Source organism: Lemur catta, chromosome X (genome assembly GCF_020740605.2).
Source record: "Lemur catta isolate mLemCat1 chromosome X, mLemCat1.pri, whole genome shotgun sequence".
NCBI lineage: Eukaryota > Metazoa > Chordata > Mammalia > Primates > Lemuridae > Lemur > Lemur catta.
In genome coordinates this window covers 11300022-11321367 of record NC_059155.1, presented here as the reverse complement: position 1 = coordinate 11321367, position 21346 = coordinate 11300022, and the positions used below count along the sequence as shown (strand labels likewise).

Sequence of the window (21346 nt, the reverse complement as noted above, 5' to 3'; positions counted from 1 at the left end):
GGGATGAGAAATGAGCCACATTCATCTCTATGAAGATTGCAACCAAGTGTTAGTATAAAAGCGTCAATACTTTTGGATTTTAAGTGTCTAGTTGTAGTTAGATGGGAGATAAAAGTATGGGAAAGTAGAGGCTAAGTATTTACACTTCGAACTATCCATTCAAAAGCCCTGATAATTGCTTTTACTGCTTTTCACTATAAGTATAAAACACTACTCTGTCTCACCGTCTCATGACACTGAACTAGTCGATTTAAACAGCAACTCCAAATTAATAGTGTCAAATACATTCTAAAGCATTTCAGTCTTCATACAAGTTTATTTTGTCATCCTCTGCACAAGCATGTGCACCCCCACAGGACTGCCCCTGACTCACCAGTACATTTTTTTAACTAAGTATAATATATATTACATCATCAGTATAGTGGCACCCCCTCATTGGCCCCTCTCAGTGATTTTTTGATATTTCAAGAAAAATCCTAATTTCTTACTAATTGTTCTTGCTGATGTCAGACCCTGCAGATTCAACTTACTCCACTGCTGGCAGTCAAAAAATTCTTATCTCCTGGGATCCTAGCAGACTAGCACCTCTGTCTCTCCTTTCTCAGGCCCCCAACTTCATCTCCTAAGACTTCAGACATGTATAAAAGTTAGAATGTCCTCTTTGGGCAAAGGAAGTCATGTCTGCCCTTGAAAGCTGGTGGAACAGCTCACCTGGGTCTTTATTATGCTAAACTATTTCAACAGTTATAAATCAGAAATTAATCTACAACATCTCAACGGTGTCTGAGACAGTAACTATTCCCTTCCAGAAAGGTATTTCAAAAGTGCTATGTCTGCGGTAAAGGTGTTACAGGCATTTTTATGTGAAAATCTCAAGACAATATTCAGGCCTTTTTTTTTCTTTTTAATCACTAAGGTCATATAAATGTGTAGTACTTTTCTTAAATTATTATTCATCAGAATACTACTGGTCAATCAGGGTAAAGCATTTCTCGGGGCCTTGAACTTGAGGGTCTCTTGTTTTGTTGAGTGCCTCCTTCCACAGAAAATTTAAATCAGTAGAAATAAAATCTTGGACATTCCTGACAAAAATTGGTATGCTCTCCATGGACAGTGATGATTCGATCAGTATATCAGAGTTTCAATCTATTAACTCAATGAAAAGAAATGATTAAAAATAAAAATTTCAAATGAAAAGATGGAAGGGGATAATAAAAACACTAAAAACCATCTGGTAATTGTTTTCTATAAGAACATCATTTGAGCCTTTACCATGAATCCGCAGCCAATTATATGAACAATTTATCATTGCAATTCATGCCACTTTGTAATATATAAGACAGTTACAATATCTTTGCTACAATGTCTGTGAAGAATGGTGAACCTTATTTCCCATAGGCCTTAAGATCCCCTCATGAGTTTGAAAAACTACAGATACACTGTTCCCAATCTTCCAGATTCTTAACAATTCATAAAGAAAAGGGATAGTGTAAATAAACCAATATGTATGCAACAGTTTTCTTGCTGCTTTCAGAGAGTGTATTTTTAAAAACAAATCACTCTTGTAATCATCCCTCAGTTCCCAAGATTAATATATGTTAAAAAATGAAAAGCAGTTTCTCTCCTGGAAAATTTAACAGTTCATCAGAAACATTAATTATTTTCCCGCTGTTCTGATACTCTAATTCTATATCCTCTAATGATATCTGTACTGTGGTATCTGAATGACCAATTATCTCAAAATTGCTTATAACCTAGATATACAGAATCATACGTTATTATAGTAATTTTCCTTTATAAATTGTACAATTCAGTAAAATGATGTCAGTCTCTCTGTTCTCATAAGCACTCATCTTTCCTCCTAGAAACACCTCTGGATGCAAATAAACATCTCCAGCCATAAACCCCAAAGGGAACAAGTTTTGTAACCACAGTAAATCCTTATCTCTGAATCTGTTCCAGTTACAAGTTCCCCTTCACTTTATTCAAGATCACTGTTTCTCAAATACTTATACTTTTTCCATATGTCATCACCCTCCCTTTCCCAGGATGTAGGCTCCAGAAAATGATCATTCTGTTATTTCAACTACGGTAGCAAAAATGAGCTTGCCTTCCCGACTTCATTGATAACATTGCTCCTATTGTTTTTCCTCCTGTGTCCTATTTGTTACATATATTCAACGCTGTTATTAACGTCCTGAATTTCTTTATTTGTTTGGCCTCTACTGATTCTTTTCCCCAGTTAAAGCTTCCTGGTTTCTGATCCTGGGTCAAAGCTGACTCAGTTCCTCTCTTCTACAAATTTTATTTCCATTTCATGTCTTATTTAATTCTGCCGTGTTCCATCTAAGCTCTTCCTGATAGTGCTAGCTCAATCCTGTGTCAATATGAGCCACTGAATTTGCTGCCTATTCAGAATATACTTATTTTTCTACATTATGGCAAAAAAGAATTTTGGAAGGAGTAAATTGATATGTATTTCCATGGAAGATGATTTAATTCATGGTAAACTGGTCGTAATAACAAAACACTTCATCAAAATAAATTTATGCAAGTTAATATATTCTGTTAGGAGATTTTTGCCCCAAATTTTGTTTGTCTCACTGATATTTAAGGGGTAGGAGAATCGAGAGCAAGGAGTTACATAAAAGTGCTTTTGTTGTTTGGGGAATACTGGCAGTGACCTTCGAGTGGCCACAGGTCAGTTCTACCAGAACTCTTCTACTGAAAATGAAGCCCATTTTGTTGCTGCAAGCCTTACTGGCATTACCTGTCCTGACCCCAATGCTACTCAACTAATTACACAGCTTTATTTTAGCATGTATAGGGAAGCCACTTTGATAGGCTTAAGCTAGTTTGTCCTATTGTTTGTTCAAAATATTTTCTGTTCTGCTTTCATGTGTAGACAAATAAAAAAAAATAAGGGATTGGTACTTGTGGATCCAATTAATACTGTATAATTGAAAATATTTGTCTTACAGAAATGTTGTCTAGGCTTAAACAGTCCTATCTACCACTTTGCAATGGTTGTCAAGCATTCTTAGGCCATAAATATAAATGACAAACATTTTGAAATGTGGCTATTGCTACCATAGTTACAGAACTATTTTCCTATTCAGTGTTCAGGTGGTTTAGAAAAAATATAATTATGTTTGCTAGAAATGTACTAGAGGTTATACTCTCATGCATAATCAGACTTGTAGCCTCCTGTGAATGTATCAGATGACACAGTCCTGCTCCCACAGTAAGGTGGGAACAAATTGTTCGAATACACTTTCACAATTTCCCATGAACAGAATTAATTTATCTATAAGTATATGGCCACCTGTCCAGAGTCAAAATCTTCCTCTTCTTCAGGATTAATCAGCTCAGAGAGTGCTTCCACAGTAGAAATTGATGAAAGTGTCTCAATTTCCAGATTTTTAGGTCCTATATTTTGAGTTCCTGTATTTTCAGAATCCATATTCTAAGGAAGAAGATAATCAAAAAGAGATACTTTACTTTTAAGTTTTTTAAAGACATGAAAATTTTGTATTGTCATACCTCCCTTCTTTCTTGGGGTCACTCCATTGTCTCTTATCCTTCTTTGAAAATCCTTGTAAACTCCTTTAGATATGTTTTTTGCTAACTCACAGGCCTAGGGCAGCGAGCAAACTCAAGCATTCAGCCTGTTTTACGAAAACTTCATGCCTAATCTTACAAGCATTTATTGAGCACCTACTATAGTGGTTCTCGGGTTTTAGTGTGCTCAAGAATCACTTGGGGAGTTGGTTAAAAATGCAGATTCTTAAGCCCTACCTATAGAGGAAGTGTATATCAGTGTCATTTAGATTATGTATCATTATTTCAGAACATATTATTTTAGACTATCTTTTGATCTGTCTCATGTATGCTGTTTAGGCTATATATTCCACTTAGTGAACTGAAAAATATGTTGCTTGGTGGACATACCACCAAGGCCTTTACTCATTTCACACTTCTGCCTCAGGCAGGCCTGCATCTTCTGCTTTATTTCAATTCTTAATTAACCCTTGATGATGCCTAGCATATTACCATTTGAGAACTCTAATGGGTTCATTCATTCACTTTAGTAAAAGTTAATGAAATAATTGTTTTTTTGATTATAACATTTCAGGAAAAATACATCACATGTATAACTGAGAAAACTATAACTACCTATAATTCTACTATCTAGACATCAGTCTTTCTAATAATCTTTGCAGGCCAGGAGTGTTGGCTCATGCCTGTAATCTTAGCACTTTGGGAGGCAGAGGCGGGAGGATCATTTGAAGCCAGGAGTTCAAGACCAGCCTGGGCAATAGTGAGACCCTATCTCTACTAAAGATAAAACAAAAATTAGCTGGGCATGGTGGTTCATGCTGGTAGTCCCAGCTACTCAGGAGGCTGAGGCAGGAGGATTTCTTGAGCCCAGGAGTTTGAGGTTGCAATGAGCTATGATGATGTCACTATACTCTAGCCAAGACAACGGAGTGAGACCCTGTCTCAAAAAACAAAACAAAACAAAACAAACAACCAAATAATATTTGCAGTTATATTTGGAGTAGGAAATTCAGGATCTTTAAAAATCAGGCAGTTGTCAGATTTTAGTGAATAATCTGAATAAAGATTGTAGAATTAGACCTATTTTTAGTGATTTGGGCATAAATATAATAGGCATTTTTTCTACACTTCTGCTGATATTTTTTAAACATTATTTTATAAAATTAACTCACAGGGAACATTTATGTAGTATTTTTATTAAATGATCCATGAAAATTTTTCCATTGTGCGCAGAAGAGTAATACAAAGGGATTCTCAAATGTGTGCTGGTATAGTTACCTGTCAAAATCAATCTGCATGCAAATGGTGTTTTACAAATCTTCTGTTTTATTATGTTTTATCATTAGTTTGACTTTCTTTTTTAAGTAGAAAACTGATCCTAATATCTGTTGAAGATGTCAAGGGTAAGAAACAAACCTAAATTGCACAGAGGCAGTATATCATAGTGGTTAAAAGTAAGGGCTCTGGAGTCACATTGCTTAGATTTGTATCCATTATTTACTTTCTTAGCTCTCTGACTTTGGGCACATTATTTAAACTCTCTATACCTAATTTTCTTTATCTGTAAAATAGGGATAATAATAGTGTATATCTCTTAGTGTTGTTATAAGGATTAAGTAGCTTAATATACATAAAAGACCTTGGAACAGTGCCTGGCACATAGTAAGCACTCAACATATGTTGGCTATTATTAGTTCTTTGAAAGTTCAATTTTGCTGGGTATGACTGTCATGTCTAATAACGATGTGAAATAAGTTAATGATAAAACTCATTACTTTGGAAACTCATTAAATTGGAAAAAGTGGAATAAAAGGTGATAAAATAATCTTCTCTCACAGCGTGGTCTGGTAGACTGCTATGGAAACGAACAACTGACACAAATTAAACAAAGAAGCTCTTGTTTATATTTTAAAATTCCTAGTTGATTATGTGCTCATTAAATATTTACCTAACATTAAAAGCAGAAAGTATATTGTAACATTTTCTACCTTTGATGATGAAAGGTAAAATGCATCCAGATATCAGATACAATGATATAATTAGTATTTTGAATTGAGACTGTTGCAAATGAGACATTTAAGAAAGAAACATAGCAGAAATTGTCTATGATACCGGCATTATCTACTTTACAAAATTGTTGTGATGGTCAAATTATGCAAGGTAGGTAAAGGAGTTTGCTAAAATAAGAAAAGCTATATAAAATGTCATTATTATGTGGCACATAGTGCCAACACCCACAGATATTTTGATCATGAGGCTTGTGAGAGCTCAATGGTGGGCTCGTGAAAGGAGAATTAACTGGGACCAGTAAAGTTAACCTATAAAAAGATATTTAGAAGCCCCAAATATAGTGTCTGAGGTAGTAATCAGAATTGTAATTCATGTGGTCTTATTTGCTTGGCTGGGACATGGCAGCAGGAGTTTCTGGATATGAGCAGTGCTTCAGGACAGAAAGGTTGAAGTCATGGTTATAGGGAAATCTATTTAGGGTGAAGTAGGACCCTGGCCCATAGGTGGAGAGTATAAGAGGTGGGGTCAAGTTCTTGAGGATTATGGGGGAGTTGCCAGCTAGATGAAGGTTCAGAAGAGGGCAGTGATCAAAGTTCCAGCTGGAAAAGAGAAAACAAACCAGGCACTGCATCAGCAGCTTTCTCATGTCACCTGGGCACCCACAGTGGATGTTATGAAGGAAGGTTACCATTTATTGAGTACACTGGATACTGAATTTAGGAAAAGTAAATTAATTCTAAATCCCTACCAGTTAGCTGGCAAGGAATTCTGGCCTGGTTTTCAATAAGTGAGAAGCAGAGCAGTGTGGGTAGAGTGAAGCTATACCTACAGACTGAACATCTTCAATAACTGGAGCTGGCACATAGCAGTTGATGAATGCTGAATGAAGCATGATTAAATTCATATGAATATTGTATTTCAAAATAGCCCCTTGGAAGGTTATAGATTGATGTAAATTATGCTATCGATGCTCAAAATATTTTGGAATTGCCTTCATATGCATCACCAAGAAAATACATATCATTATGGTATCATTCAGTTTGATTACACATCAAATTTGTCTCCAAGAGATTTCTAGATATATCTAGATATCACAACTACTTTCAAAATATGAAGATTTACTTTCTTGAGGATATTCAAAAGAATGTGCTACAGGCCTCAAAGTGATTCTAAAAGAGTAGTTTCAAAAGTAATCTGAGTAATAGCAACATCATTAGAATAAGTAGATAGCTTCCAAAAGTGGCTACTTTGAAGGTGTTACCAGTCCTTGGGATGTGTATGTTTGTGTTTCTTAAACAATTCATTCACAATAATTGTTAGTAACACTTTTTATATCTGAAGCATATTAGGCATTTGACTTCTTAAAGTCCAATTGAACTTCCAGATTATGCTGTCATAAAATGGCATAGATTTGCACTATAGCTAAATTGGAGTAGAAATATGATAATAAAATTAGTACCTTAGCAAAAATAATTTTTACCACGTCAAATGTAATAATGATCTATAAACCCCAATTAATAAATCATGACAAGTTTGTTGATGTATTTTGAGAAACAAAAGAATCACAAATATCTTGTGAATAATTAATTAAAAGGTTCAAAGTATCAAAAGAGGAAAACAATTATGTGAATTTTTGGAAAAACATTCTAAATTTGATGAAAATGAAGATTCTACTAGCTTTTTCAGAAGTCTAACACATTAAGAATAATCTATTAAACTCTGATAAAAATATTAAAGCTCATTTGACACAACTATCACATCTGAAAAACTAAAGCAAGGTTCCTTTTGATGAACTATGCAATGTTAGTTTGTAGAGCTATCTTTAATTTGTAAATTTGATATGCATTTAAGTTTATCTTGAGTCTGGCAATCCAAGTCCTTCAGGATATAGCCCCAACCTAATTTTCTGCCCTTCCCTCCTAGTATTCTCCTACATGTGTTCTGCATTCTGTTAAAAACTAAACTGCTTATTAAACATACCTTATAATTTCCTGCCTTTGTGTCTTGGAGTATATTCTTCCTTTTGCCCAGATTACTTGGGTAGTATAGTGTAGTGATTTAAAGAAAAAAAAGATTCTGGAGCCATACTGCCTCTGTTTGAATCTGGCACTGCCACTTAAATAGGCCAAGAATAAAGTTAAACTGAGGAAAATTTAAGAGTTTCAGTTAAAACAAAATATATTGCTAAATCTTGTATTTGAGATTTGGTTATCTAGATAATAAATTTTCTAGGCCCTTTGTTTTTCTGTCACTCTCTTTTGCTTGGCCAATGCCAATGGAAGCATTTTCCAGAGAGCCTTTGATTTTCCCACATCAACCTGAGTTGTGAATTGTGCTGCTATAAACATTCAAGTGCAAGTGTCTTTTTTATAAAATGTCTTTTTTTCCCCTTTGGGTAAATACATAGTAGTGGGATATAGACTAATGGCCATGAAACACATGAAAAAATGCTCAATGTCTCTAATCATCAGGGAAATGCAAATAAAAATCACAATGAAATATCACTTAGCTGCAGTGAGAATGGCTCTTATCAAAAAGTCCCAAAATAACAGATGCTGGCATGGATGTAGAGAGAAAGGAACACTTATACACTGTTGGTGGGACTGTAAACTAGTACAACCTCTATGGAAAGTAGTATGGAGGTTTTCACTTATGGTTTTCACAGATAGAGGTGTGATTGGAGGATCTATCTTGGTACTAGCCACAGTGAGCTAAAGTGACAAACACTCCAGAACCAAAACACTAGAGCCAATACAAGGGACCAAAAAAAGTTCAACCAGGGTAGCTCCAGAACCATGGCACAGAAGTGGTACTGGTAACTTTTGGATCAAGTCAGACTCTGGTTGTAAGGCTGGGATCATGCTTTCTGTTTTATTTGCCTCCATCCACAGTATCAGTAAGGTTGGATCTTTGACTTTCACTAATTGGAGAAGAGTCTAGTTTAAATTAGTGAAAAATCTGAATTACAGACTATTCAAAAATAAATGAGGTACCTCCATACTACTTTCCATAGAGGTTGTACTAGTTTGCTGTCCCACTATCAGTGTATAAGTGTTCCTTTCTCTCTGCATCCATGACAGCATCTGTTGTTTTTGGACTTTTTGATAAGAGCCATTTTCATTGGAGTTAAGTGATATCTCATTGTGGTTTTGATTTTCATTTCCCTGATGATTAGAGACATTGAGCATTTTTTCATGTGTTTTTTGGCCATTAGTCTATATCCCACTACTAGGTATTTACCCAATGGGAAAGAAAGACATTTTATAAAAAGACATTGCACTCAAATGTTTATAGCAGCACAATTCACAATTGCAAAGATGTGGAAACAATTCAGTGTCCATCAATACATGAGTGGATTAATAAAAGGTGATATATGTGTACCATGGAGTACTACTCAGCCATAAAAAGGGTGATCTAGTATCTTTTGTAAGCACCTGGATGGAACTGAATGGAGACCATTCTTCTGAGTGAAGTATCGCAAGAATGGAAAAACAAACACCACATGTACTCAATACTAAATTGGAACTAATCAATCAACACTTATGTGCACATATGGAAGTAAAACTCAATGGAAATTAAGTAGGTGGGAGGGGGTAGGAGGGGATGGGTAAATTCACACCTAACAGGTACAATGCACACTATCTGGGTAAAGGGCACACTTACAACTTTGATTCAAATTGTACAAAAGCAAATTATGTAACCAAAACATGTGTACTCCCATAATATTCTGAAATTTAAAAAGAGAATATTTGAAAGTTCAAATACCAATCTCAGACAACTTTTAAATCTGTTTTTTGCCTTCTTACTGTGACTCCCTTATCTTTAAATGATAAATCAAGATCCACCAAAAAAATAAATGATATTTTATTAATTCAAATATATATGGTAAATAAAATCAGGGCAATAAAGAATCAGCAAACAGTATCCTCTCGGAACTTGTTTAACTAAATAGATAAAATATATCCCTAAAATATTGACTGTTGAATAATTTCAAAGTATTCAAAATCCATTTATTCTCTAAACAAATTTGGCATTTCTTCTGCAACTTTATTTACGTAGTGCCTTATTTAGCAATTCCTGCATTAAAATTCTTCTGAGAACACAAAAGTAAACATCATCTATGCCTATGTCTGAAATAAATTATAATATACTGGCTAATTGATTTCTTTTTTATATTTTTTGACGATACTCATCAATGATTCCCCAGCTATTAAAAATAATTCATTTGGAGCATGTCTTTACAATACCAAGAATAGTTTCCTTTTTCAGGTCTCTAACTTTCACTGTCATCAATGTACCAACTTTTAAGTTACTATGGGAACTTAGAGTTTTTGTTACAAATTTAAAATATATTTAATGGAAGATGCTTTTTGAAGTACCTGAACTCTGTAATAAATGAAAAGGTCAATAAATTAATTATTGATTATTAAATCTATTTTGATTTAATATTCCTCTATTTATTTTAGCCACTTATTTATAAGGAGTTTCTAGCATCCCAATCCTTTTTCAAAAGTGAGGTTTTTTTGTTTTCTTTTTTTAAAGTGAGTTTTTATATAGAGAGGCAAATCCTTAGTTTCTTATAGAACTCATTCTGAGCTTCAAATGTATTATACATTTCAGACAAACTTAATACACTTATTAAGACAAACTTAATACACTTCTTAATATTATTTGTCAATAATTTTTCTTCTTGTTTCTTTATCTCCATCTCATACTCCACCTGTATCTAAAAAGGAATTGAGGTGGCAAATTTTCTTCCGATACTGTGAAATGTTCTCCCCAAGACCTATTTTCTTCATTTCTTTAGGAAATGGTCTCATTCTGAATCTATATCACAACAGGAAACTCTTAGGAGAAACAACTCCTACCTCTCTGGTCAAACTCGGTTCTCTTGCCTTACTCAGATTTAATTTTTTAAACACAGTTCCTCACGTTTTCACAGGTACAGTCAAATAACATACTTACCTTCCCAATCAGCCCTTGGTAAGTAGCAGGTTTTGTAGGTACAAGTATTCTCTGCACACTACACCCTCAGTTCACTAAGTGCGGATCTGCCCAAGCTCAGTTGAAACTCTCAGGCCACAGTGTTCATGAAGCGAGTGGCAGGGGCCATTTCTTTCAATAGGAACGTGTTTTTACCCGCCTCCTCCAATATCTACTAATCAAGGCATGCTGGTCCAGGATCAACCCTGCCTGTACATATAAAGCAGAAGGTACAGACAGTGGCTGCTGCTCCAACTTGGAGCACCCAGATCTACCTACAAGGAAACACGGCTTATTTACACTTTCAAAGTTGCTATTTTTAAAGGGAAGGGAGACCCAGTAAGTGTGTGTGAGAGTAGAGAGAGGGGCCAGTTGGGAAACCTTCAGATGTTCATTTTGGCCTTCTGCCAGTCGAACAGCACCCATCCCTTGTATGCTACCTCATCTCTCACTCACATCCTGAGGGATTAAGTTTTGTTAAAGCAGCGTCCTCTTTCTAGCATCTACCACAGCAGGATTTAGGGAACGGGTCTCCTCTACCTTGAGAAACTTGTGGCTTTTTGGGGTATCTTTGGTGTGGAGTTTTCCCTAGTTTCTCTGATAGCCACGGCATGTGAGAACCCCGTCTTTCCCCCTCCTCCTGAGGTTCAGGTTTCCTCACCTTGGTCAGTTTTCGGGTCTCTCGAAAGGCTCCGAAAATAGACTTGAGGAGAATGCCGCGTCTCCCTGTTACCTGGGTAACAACTTTGTTTCCCGCCCCCCCCATCGCCGGGTTCCCGCTTGACTTCCCTGGCCAATCATAGAAGAGTCTCCTTTGCAGCCACACCAGAATCCACCAATCCGAGCGTGACCCGGTCAGGTCAATGGCCGCCCTTTCTAGTTAACTAGGTCGACCCCATTTAAGCTTCTGTCTTGATTGGCGTCACTCTGGTGGGACCCTGCCCACCGAAGAGACCGGTTCTTTCCGGCTCGAGTAGGTCCAGACACGCCCCTCTGGTGGCTGCGAAGTCCAGGAGGCCTGCATATTTACTTTGGGGCTTTCGAAAGCGAGCGGCGGCAGCTGCCACCCAGGTAAGTTTGCAAGGTTTTCGTTTGTCGGGGTCCTCAGCAGGCTTTGGTCTCCTTTACGCTGTTCCAGCTCAGGAATTTCAGATCTGAGGACTCCATCTCCCGCTTATCTGGTGCGGCGGAGGCGGAAGGGTAGGGTCGGTGGGCCGCGTGTTGAGGAGGTTTTCCTATGGCTTTCCATGCACTCTTCACGCCCTCCCCGCCCCTGTCCCCTTCCCCCGACTGTCCCCCGCCCCGCGACAGAAACACCTGTTATGCTTCTGTCCGGGTTGGGCATACCTCCGTGTGTGTGTGTGTGCGCGCGCGCGTGTGTAGGTTGGAATTGCGCTTTTCATTCTCTGCTGTGGGCAAGCCTCCCGGGCCCTAAGCCCCAGGGAGAGCCACGCGGCCCCTGTGTAGCACAGGCTGGAGCTACGCGTCGCTCCCACTTGAGGGAAAACCTCGGGCACAGTGTCCTGCTTTTCCCGCCTTGGAGTGGAGAAACGCAGGTGCGCCGCCCGCTTGCCACTGCCAGGGAATCTGGGTGTCTTCACGGAGAGGTAGAGTTGTGATTCTAGTTTGCCATGAATTCTGTGATTTGGTTTTAAACAAAGGGGCGGTAGAAATGATGGCATAATAAATATTTGGAGTATTTGGGGCTGATTAGCCGTGATCAATGGTAGGACCCCGCATACATTATTTGAGTGTTGTAAGCAAGAAGAGATAGGATGGTTTTAATGAATGGTTACTTTTGGTTATTAAGGGATTGGAATTCGCTTATGAATGAACTATTCTACTTACCTTCTTTCTGCTACCATGCTTTTCTTAACTTCCACCCATCTGGCCGAGGGGATAGTGAAATTTGAGTAATTTTTCAATTCTACTTGTTATTATCCACAGTAAACAAAAAATGGGGGTAGAATATTTAAGTTATTGGCTAAAGTAACGTTATCGGCCAAATTACCTATACCATAATTCCCTTTATTACTGTGGATGATCAGAGTTTAAGTGTTTTGTTAATTCTCTCTGTACTTGTGGAGCTTAAATTGTGTGTATTATTGCCATCTCTATTTTCTTGCTTGTTTTTTTTTATTTTTACTCTGCCTCATTGTGCATTGTTCTAAGTCTGTAATGCTCAGCCAGTGTTTTTCAGACTCTTACTGCGACTCCTAGTAAAAAATAAATTTTATATTGTGACCCAGTACACACATACATAACATATAACTGCCACTGTTTTGCAGAAACAATACTACCTGCAATGTACTCTTGATACTTTCCATTGTATTTTCTAAATTGTACACCACAAGCCCCTAATAAATTGTCACTAGACCTTTAGCTTTCAAACTAAAGGAAATTTATTAAGAAATTTATTAAAAATGCAGATTGCACTAGCTCACTCCAGAAGTTGGTTCTGTGGATCTGTGTGGGACCCAGGAAGGTGTGTGATACAGCACATATGAAGTGCTTGGTATAGTGCCAGATGCACAGGTGTTTAATGAATATTACTTTCCTTCTTGGGGAACAAATGTTTATCTTTAGAGATATAATCACCTCTTCAAGGTTTTGCCTGCCCCAGTGCTAAGCACTGTTTTCCCCAGGTTGAGGAGGTAGAGAGGTAGAGAATGGGTCCAGGATTTGAGATGAATCGTTAAGCACTTGGCTTCTCTGGAGAATATTAGAAGTATAAAAACTTAGAGGTTGAGGAACATAAAGATTAGAGAGGTTCAGTGACTTTCCCAGGGTCATGCTATCAGTGAATGGATCTCAGAGAACAGAATTCACTTTATTGAGTCTAATATTCTTGACCCTTCTGCCTTGATAGCAGGTGGGATCTAGAGGCAGAAAGATGTTGAAACAGACAGAGAGCTTCCCTGACTTGCCTATCCCAGAGCACAGGCAACTGAATTTGACTGCTAGTTTGATTTTAAAGTAATGAAACTTGAGAGATCTAAAAGATAAAAAAATACACCCAAAAGTTTTTGTGGGTTTAGAGCTATGAAAAAGGGATATAGTTTAGCTAATTCTTTTATAAAATATAGTGTAACTATTTAAAACACTGATTAAGTAATTCATTAAAGCAGCATTGAAAGAAATTGAAGATGAAAATTCTCACTCAATTCTACTACCGTAGTATAACTGAGAATTCTGTTCCCCTTCTATCTTTATCCATATATACCCATAGTTTTACATGATTATGATCCTTGTTTATACTTTTTTTTGTTCTTTTAATACTGTTTGGGGAATTTTTAAATGTTGTGATAAGTCTTTATATTTTGTATTATTAACAGCAGCCTAATATTCCACTGAGTATGTTGGCTATAATTTACTTAGCCTAACTAAATCAACAACAGAAGACTTATTTTCAGTTATTGCATGCAAAAAATAATGCTGGAAAGTCTTGGATATTTAAAATCGTTCGTACAACTTTTGTCTTTTATGACTCTGGGTTCAAGAGGAAGCCTAACAGGAAGGCCAGGGATCTGCACCTGAGCTGGGAGTTCTTGCCGCACTTGGATGTGTGGATTTGACCACCGAGGTTTCTAAGTGCTAGAGCAGCAGTGATCAACTGTGGTGTCTTTTATACATAGGAGTTAGATTGAGTGTTTTGTTTTTTTTTTTTTTTGAGACAGAGTCTCACTTTGTTGCCCGGGCTAGAGTGAGTGCCGTGGCGTCAGCCTAGCTCACAGCAACCTCAAACTCCTGGGCTTAAGCGATCCTCCTGCCTCAGCCTCCCGAGTAGCTGGGACTACAGGCATGCGCCACCATGCCCGGCTAATTTTTTCTATATATATATTTTAGTTGTCCAGATAATTTTTATTTCTATTTTTAGTAGAGACGGGGTCTCGCTCAGGCTGGTCTCGAACTCCCGACCTCGAGCGATCCACCTGCCTTGGCCTCCCAGAGGGCTGGGATTCCAGGCGTGAGCCACCGCGCCCAGCCTGAGTGTATTTTTTTTAAAGCTAGTCAAGTGAAGCAGTGGGAGTGGAGAAGGAACAAAGAAATCTGAAACTGGGTATATTCAATTGGTTGTAAACACCACTGCACCTGGACCAGCCTGAATGTATTTTTTTTTTACTAAGTATATTTTCAAAATGATTTACATAAAAAAATGTGAATCATAGCAGATTCAAGCAAGTTCAAGTGCCACAATTACACTTGCATTGATTAGCTTTCTTTATGAATATCTTTTTTCAAAGATTCTGAGTATATTAATTTGTAATTAAAATTTTTTTTATAAAGAAGCCAATTAAGTTGACTGGAAGAATAGAAGCTATAATTGGTCTATATTAGCACATCTCCCTCTTCAAAGCACACATTGTCTTATTTTCTGTCATTCTAAAACATTAATTAGTTCCTCTATTTTAAGCAGAAAAGTAAACTATTATAACCCATCATCCATGTACCTACCAGTGATTTAACAATTGTTAAAATTTTGCCGCATTTTTACATATTGACGTTTTTAAGAACTAAAACATCACAGCTACCTATTTGTACCCCTTCCCAGTCTCATTTCCTTCCTATTCCAGAGATAATTGCTTTCCCAAAGTTGCTATATATTTTTACAAACTATGTTTATAAATGCACTGAAATGTGTCCATAAATGATTTATAATGTTATTTTATATGTCTTTAACATGTACATAAATGGTGTATTGTATATACTCTTTTGCAACTTTTTTTGGTCAACATTGTTCTAAGATTTTCCAATGTAAAGTTATTTTTTATTGCTGTGTAGTATTCCATTGTATAACTATACCCGTTTAACAAAAAATCTCCATTCCCTTATTGTTTTTGGACATTTGGGTTATTTCAAGTATACAGATATTATTCATATAAATGATATGAATACTGTATGATTCCACTTGCACGTGTTACCTAGAATAGGGAAATTCATAGAGACAAAAAGTAAAATAGAGGTTACTGGGGCTGGAGGAGGGGGGAATGCCAAATTAGGGTTCAACAGATAGAGTTTCTGTTTGGGATTATGAAAAAATTTTGTAAATAGATAGTGGTGACAGTCGAACAACATTGTGAATTTCCTCAATACTACTGAATTAAAAATGGTTAAAATGGTAAATTTTGTGATGTGTATTTTACCACAATAAGAAAATGAAAATTATAAATATAAGAATTGTGCTTATTTTTCAAAAGCATATGCTTGATTGTCTTATTTTCTGTGTAGTGAAGCCTTGAAAAGAGCGAACATTTATTTTTTAAAATAAACTTCAATGCAGTTATATTAGCCAGGTCTATTTTCCTTGTAAAATGATAGTTTTTGAGATCTCTAAATGACAACTATTATTACTCATGCTTGTAAAAGGTTTTTATGAATACCATGCTTCAGAATTCTTTTTTTTTCTCTATTTCTCCAAAGTTTAGGGGAAGATTCTTCCAAATATGGGTATACCTTTGAGGCTGTCTTTTGCAATGAATGCTATTTGCAGCTTGTTTTCCGTGACTAGTTCTGTCAAATGTTTTATTCTCTTTTCTTTCTCTCCCCACCCCATACTCCTGTTCTTCCTTCCCCTATGCTCTGCCCTGTCTTGGGTCCCTCCACCCACTTTCCACACAGCCACACCTTCTCCTGGGTCTCTCTGCTCTTCATGCCCACCCTCCCTTGAGACCCCTCCAACACACACACACACACACACACACACACACACACACACACACACACACACACACACACACACAGCCTACCTTCCCTTGGGTCCTTCTAAACTTCTCCACAGTTCTTCCTCTCTTGTGTTCTTCTGTTATCACTCCCTTTGATCCCACCCATGGTTTTTTGCTTTTCCGATTTTTTAACTGCTAAAGTCATTCAATGAAAGTGAGACCTGTTTCATGGTGATTTACATACAGTCTTCTGCCATACCACACTTTTAATATTTGGAGAATGGATCTTAATTTTGGGATTTAAAAAAAAAAACTTTTTTTAGATCTTAAAATTAGATTCTGACCTTATGGCTTTGAGAAGTTATAGTGTGAAGGGGAAAAATGACTTAATGTGAAAGATAATCAGTAAGTTATACTGCTTACGATGTTTAATATGAACTCAAAACCAATGCACTGTTTTTAGAAGCCCTACTGCTTAAGATGTTTAATATGAACTTGAAACCAATGCACTATTTTCAGAAGCCCTATATTTTTTTTTGACATAAAATAAAATGATCACCATTAGTAGTTTGATCCTTCCCTGTTTCCTTCAGAATACCTGTGCTAATTTTACCTCTCCCTATTTCTCTCTGGGGACTGAAGCATTTAGAGTAAGACATTAGTTAACTCAGTTTTTGCTTTCAGAGTTGGTGTCCATAACTATCAATAGCAAATCAAGTCCTTACCGTGCTTTGAGGCTTGGATTTTCTACTTTCTTCTATCATACTTTTTATGGAAGGCTTTATATCTTGGTGGAACAAGGGGTTTCTTCAGTGAATTTGTATTTTTCCTTTGGTTCTATGCCTCTCTAATTAATGATACGTTAAAGTACCATATGTATTGTCAGAGGTTGCTATTTATACGAATGGTTTTCTAACATGACTAATCACATTGCGTGAATTTTCAGGCCAAATCTCTTAGTCATGATGTTCTTGAGAAGGTGGAGTGCATTCAGGAAACTTGATGATTGTCAAATAACTAGGCAGTTTAGAGGACATGTTGCTTCTAAGGAGGAATAGTCTATTTGCTTCCAAGAAGGTAGGAACAATTTTTAATAAATTATGTGGCTCAGTTTCTATGCTAGCTAGTCACCTCTTGATAGTAATTTCTCAAAGTAATGTAGGAGAATAGTAGTATGAATGATCCCCCCCCAAAATCATTTATTCCCTGAGAGAAGTCCCTAAACATTGTGCTGAAATGGCTTATAATAGGTACCCAGGCTTAAACTCATCTTGTTTCTGCTGTTTGAAACACAGTAATCTTCCTAATGATGTGTTGCTTAAGCTAGTATTAAAATATTTAATGGAAGTATTGTGTCCAGTTCCTTCACTTACTAAGTTGCTTGACCTTAGGAAACTTACTGTCTCAGAGCCCCAGTTTCCTCAGCTATAGAATGAAGATCAAAATACCTTTTTGATTTGTTGTTAGGTAATTAAAGATAAAGGATTTCAGATTCAATAAGCACTTCCTTTTATCTTTTCCCCTCTTTATTACATAAGAGACTCAAGAAGTTGAGTGGTAAAATGGTGTGTCCTGAGATGACCTACCATCATTTATTGATCCTAGATTAGGTTTCCTACTACCCAGAACACTCCCAGCATCAATAAATGACAGTAGGTAATACACAGAACAGATAATTTTCATTCTGATAAATGAGATAGAGGCATAGTAATTTTTTAAATTGTAATTTGGTTTGTGTTCACTCTCTGGGCCAGCTGACAGTGCTCCATTATTGTCTTTGATTTGCTGATCCTTCATTGACAAGCAAAGATAACCCCAGCATTATATTTTGGAAAGCTTTAACATAGCACTTTACATAAAATTAAATTTGACAAAGTAATATATGCAGAGCATCCTTTGTGAACTTATTTTAAAAAAATATTTTGGTTACTCACTTAGGGAACCACCAGAATTTTAGAAGTGAGGAAACTAAGATTCCAATGCATTTGAGTGACTAGAATAGTCTGGTAGGCATCAGCACTCATTCAACTGTTTTCTTTCTCTGCAGCCATGTAATTAATTCAGTAAGCCCCATTTAGATTAGACTGCCAGGCAGGGTACATCTGCCCATTTCCAGTAGCCCTTGCAGTGAGCTCTGATGATTTCTTTGGACCTAGTGGGTTTTCTACAGAAGGCATTTATCATGTAGTATTTCTTTCTTTGAATATGTGTGCTTCCATTGAGGCACTCAAGATAGAACTATAAGTTTGAGTCAACATACAAAGCTGTAGTTTTGTCAAGTTCCTATAGTTAGGCTGTGTGGATAAGGAGTGGTCACTTAGAAGAGGAAGAGAGGTTGCCTGGAGGAACTCAACAAGGCAGAGATAGAATATTCCTACTGATTGCTATGGATAAGGTAGTACAGACCTGTTTTCCATTTTTTAATAAAGTGATATGCATAGGGAAGGTAAAGTGTGCTAGGGTCCTGTTCATTAAAAAAGGATAGGGAATAATGGTTAACTTCAGGCTTTCTTAAAAAACATGAATTTAAGTCTCTGTTAGAAAGAATTCAAGAGATCTCATATAAATTAATGTAACTAGAATGTATAATTTCCAAGCCTGGGAAAAATTAAGGGAATATAGAAAATTCCATCAGTCCAAATATGCAGAAAAAATAAAAGGTATATACAACATGGCAAATAAGAAACACAAAATAAGAGGGAAGAAAAATCCAATTATATCTGTAATAGCCACAGTAAATGTAAATTAGTTAAAGTTCACTTATTAAGAGACTGTCAGGGTGGATTTAAAATTTTTCAGCTATGCTGTTTACAAAAACCACACTTAAGATGACACAGAAAGGTTGAGAACAAGGGGATGGAAAAATATACCACTCAAAAGAAAAATGGTAAGGCATTATCAATGTCAGACAAAATATGGCTTAAGGCAATTCAGTAATAGATAATCCACACTGATGGAAAGCAATCTACCAAGAGACTATCAACCATAGACTTTATATAGGCTCCTAACAACATATTCTTGAAATATATAAGGGAAAAAGCAATGGGATTATAAGGAAAAACTGACAATTCATAATAATAAGAGGCTTTTTAAACACCTTTTTCAGAAACTGGTTAAGCAAAATAGATTTAAAAAATAAAAAAAGGATAGGAAGGATTTAAGATCTAAATGAGATGGAAGAGAGAGAATCTTTAATTCTAAATTCTTAGTGACAAATGGCATTTTTAGTCCAAAAAGTGATTTTTTTGGTTTATTAAATTTCTGAGGCAGAAAAAATTTAAAGGTACATGCTACATTTAATAGGAAGATGCTTACATTACTTCCAAAAGAATAGAAAGTCCATAAATGCAAGGGCACAGGAAAAAATTTCACCTTTTGATGGCTACCAGAAAACTTTCTTTTGGCCTTCAATATGACATTGGTGACAATACCTAAATCTGAAAATGTTTGTCAATTTCTGTTACTGGATCAATGCCATGGTTTGACAACAATGAGTTTTTCTATCAGTATTTATAATATTTTTTCTAAGACATAGAGAAAATGACCAAATATTTATAATATTATCATATACTTATGTAAGTATATAATTATGTTATAAGCATATATAATAATATAATATTTTTATAAAATAATTTCTAACAACATAACACTTGTAATCCCAGGAAAGTGGTACACTTAGGAATATAAAAATAAATATAAGAAGTGCTCTTATTCTCAGATTGCCTCCCTTTCTGTGCCTTCCATTACTGAGTTATTATACTTGAAATCACTATTTGAAGCACACATTTAAAAAGTTTTAAGATATGTATATGACTTGAAAATAAGCATATTGTAACTAATGCATTCAGATAAATGTTGTCCATCAGAGTTATCTTGGGAAGGTTTTCCCTTATACCCATGACACTGACAGATACTATATCTGGTCAATTTTAAAAGGTACATTTTTTTTCATATTTTAACATCTCTGAAATGGAAATGAGTCTAACAGTTGGATGATGTCTTTTGGCCAGGTGGCAGTTGTGATATGATAGTCGTTCCTGCATGCACATGTAATACCAGAATCTCTAGTATCAAAACTTTCATAGTGGGTGACTGGGATAAAAAATACCTGAGACAATGGAGGATCACCTTCAATTCCTAGAAACCAGTGGTTGTGGGGAGAGAATGGAGGAGATGGTAAATCAGATTTAGTTATTGATATACTGAAATGGTAGACAGAAGGAAGCTAGTCTACATATTTGCAAAGCCAGCTATGCATATTTGCATAGCAAAAGTGGCTTTTAGTTCTCTTATGAGTTCTTTTAAGAAATGCTGCTTCAACAGTGCTCTTGGTAAGACATCAAGATATCTGAGCTGAAAACTGGATTCTGACTGTGAATTTTAGAAATACCTTAACCAATTTACTTTGTTTATGCTTTTTTCTTAATGTATGCATGTTTAATTAAAATCTATGTCTACAGTGAAAAGAGCTCTTCCAAAAAGTATTAAAAAATTAAGTGATAAAAAGGAATTAGGACAAACGAGTGTTTTTTTCCCCTTCCTTTCTTCATGGTACATAAAATAATGGGACTCTTAGCTTCAATGAATTGCCTTTTAGAGATATTGTGTAAAAAATTAATTTTAGTCACATTCCATTTTATTAATCTTGACTAGGATAGAATTATAAGTTCACAATGATTTTCCCATAACACTTTAAGATATTTTTCCATTGTCTTCTAATATTTATTGTTGCTAATGGAGAGCCTGCTGTCAATCTGGTTGTTATTCCTTATTAGGTAAATCTTGTTTTTTTCCTTCTCTCTGATAATTTAGAATTTTTTCTGTATACTTAATATTCTAGGGTTCCTCTATACTTAATATTCTATATACCCTACATTGTATATAAGGGTATGTGTGTGTGGTGGTGGGGAGAGGGTTCTCTGCTTGTACTTGGTGGCCTTTTTAATCTGAGAACTCATTTTTCTTCAGTTCTAGCAAACTCATTTATTAACCCTTTGAATATTATCTCTGCCATTCTATTCTTTTCTTTTACATTTCTTCTGGATATATATTGGAGCTTCTCTTTCTCCTTATCTCTTAATTTCTTTCTTCTTTCCCATCCCTTTATCTGCCCTGTGGTTCTGGCAGAT

General features: G+C 36.0%; 2 protein-coding genes across 3 annotated transcripts in view; one reads left to right on the top strand and one right to left on the bottom strand.

Moving 5' to 3' along the window:
- DNAAF6 (dynein axonemal assembly factor 6) overlaps positions 1-11233 on the bottom strand; it is a 38355-nt gene extending 27122 nt beyond the window's left edge. The window contains exons 1-2 of the mRNA XM_045537916.1: positions 11216-11233; positions 3326-3466 (exon numbers count right to left, since the gene is read on the bottom strand). Of these exons, the coding sequence (XP_045393872.1) occupies positions 3326-3463 (138 nt within the window). The 5' untranslated portion in view covers positions 3464-3466; positions 11216-11233. The remainder of the gene's footprint in view (positions 1-3325; positions 3467-11215) is intronic.
- Positions 1-21346, top strand: part of NUP62CL (nucleoporin 62 C-terminal like) — an 89815-nt gene that overhangs the window by 9841 nt on the left and 58628 nt on the right. Inside the window, exon 1 of one of the 2 annotated variants that reach the window (XM_045537914.1) lies at positions 11440-11625. The exons of the other annotated variant lie outside the window; for it this stretch is intronic. The gene's annotated coding sequence lies outside the window, so the exon portion shown is untranslated. Of the gene's footprint in view, positions 1-11439; positions 11626-21346 lie in introns of those variants that run through there. 2 annotated transcript variants of the gene reach the window in all.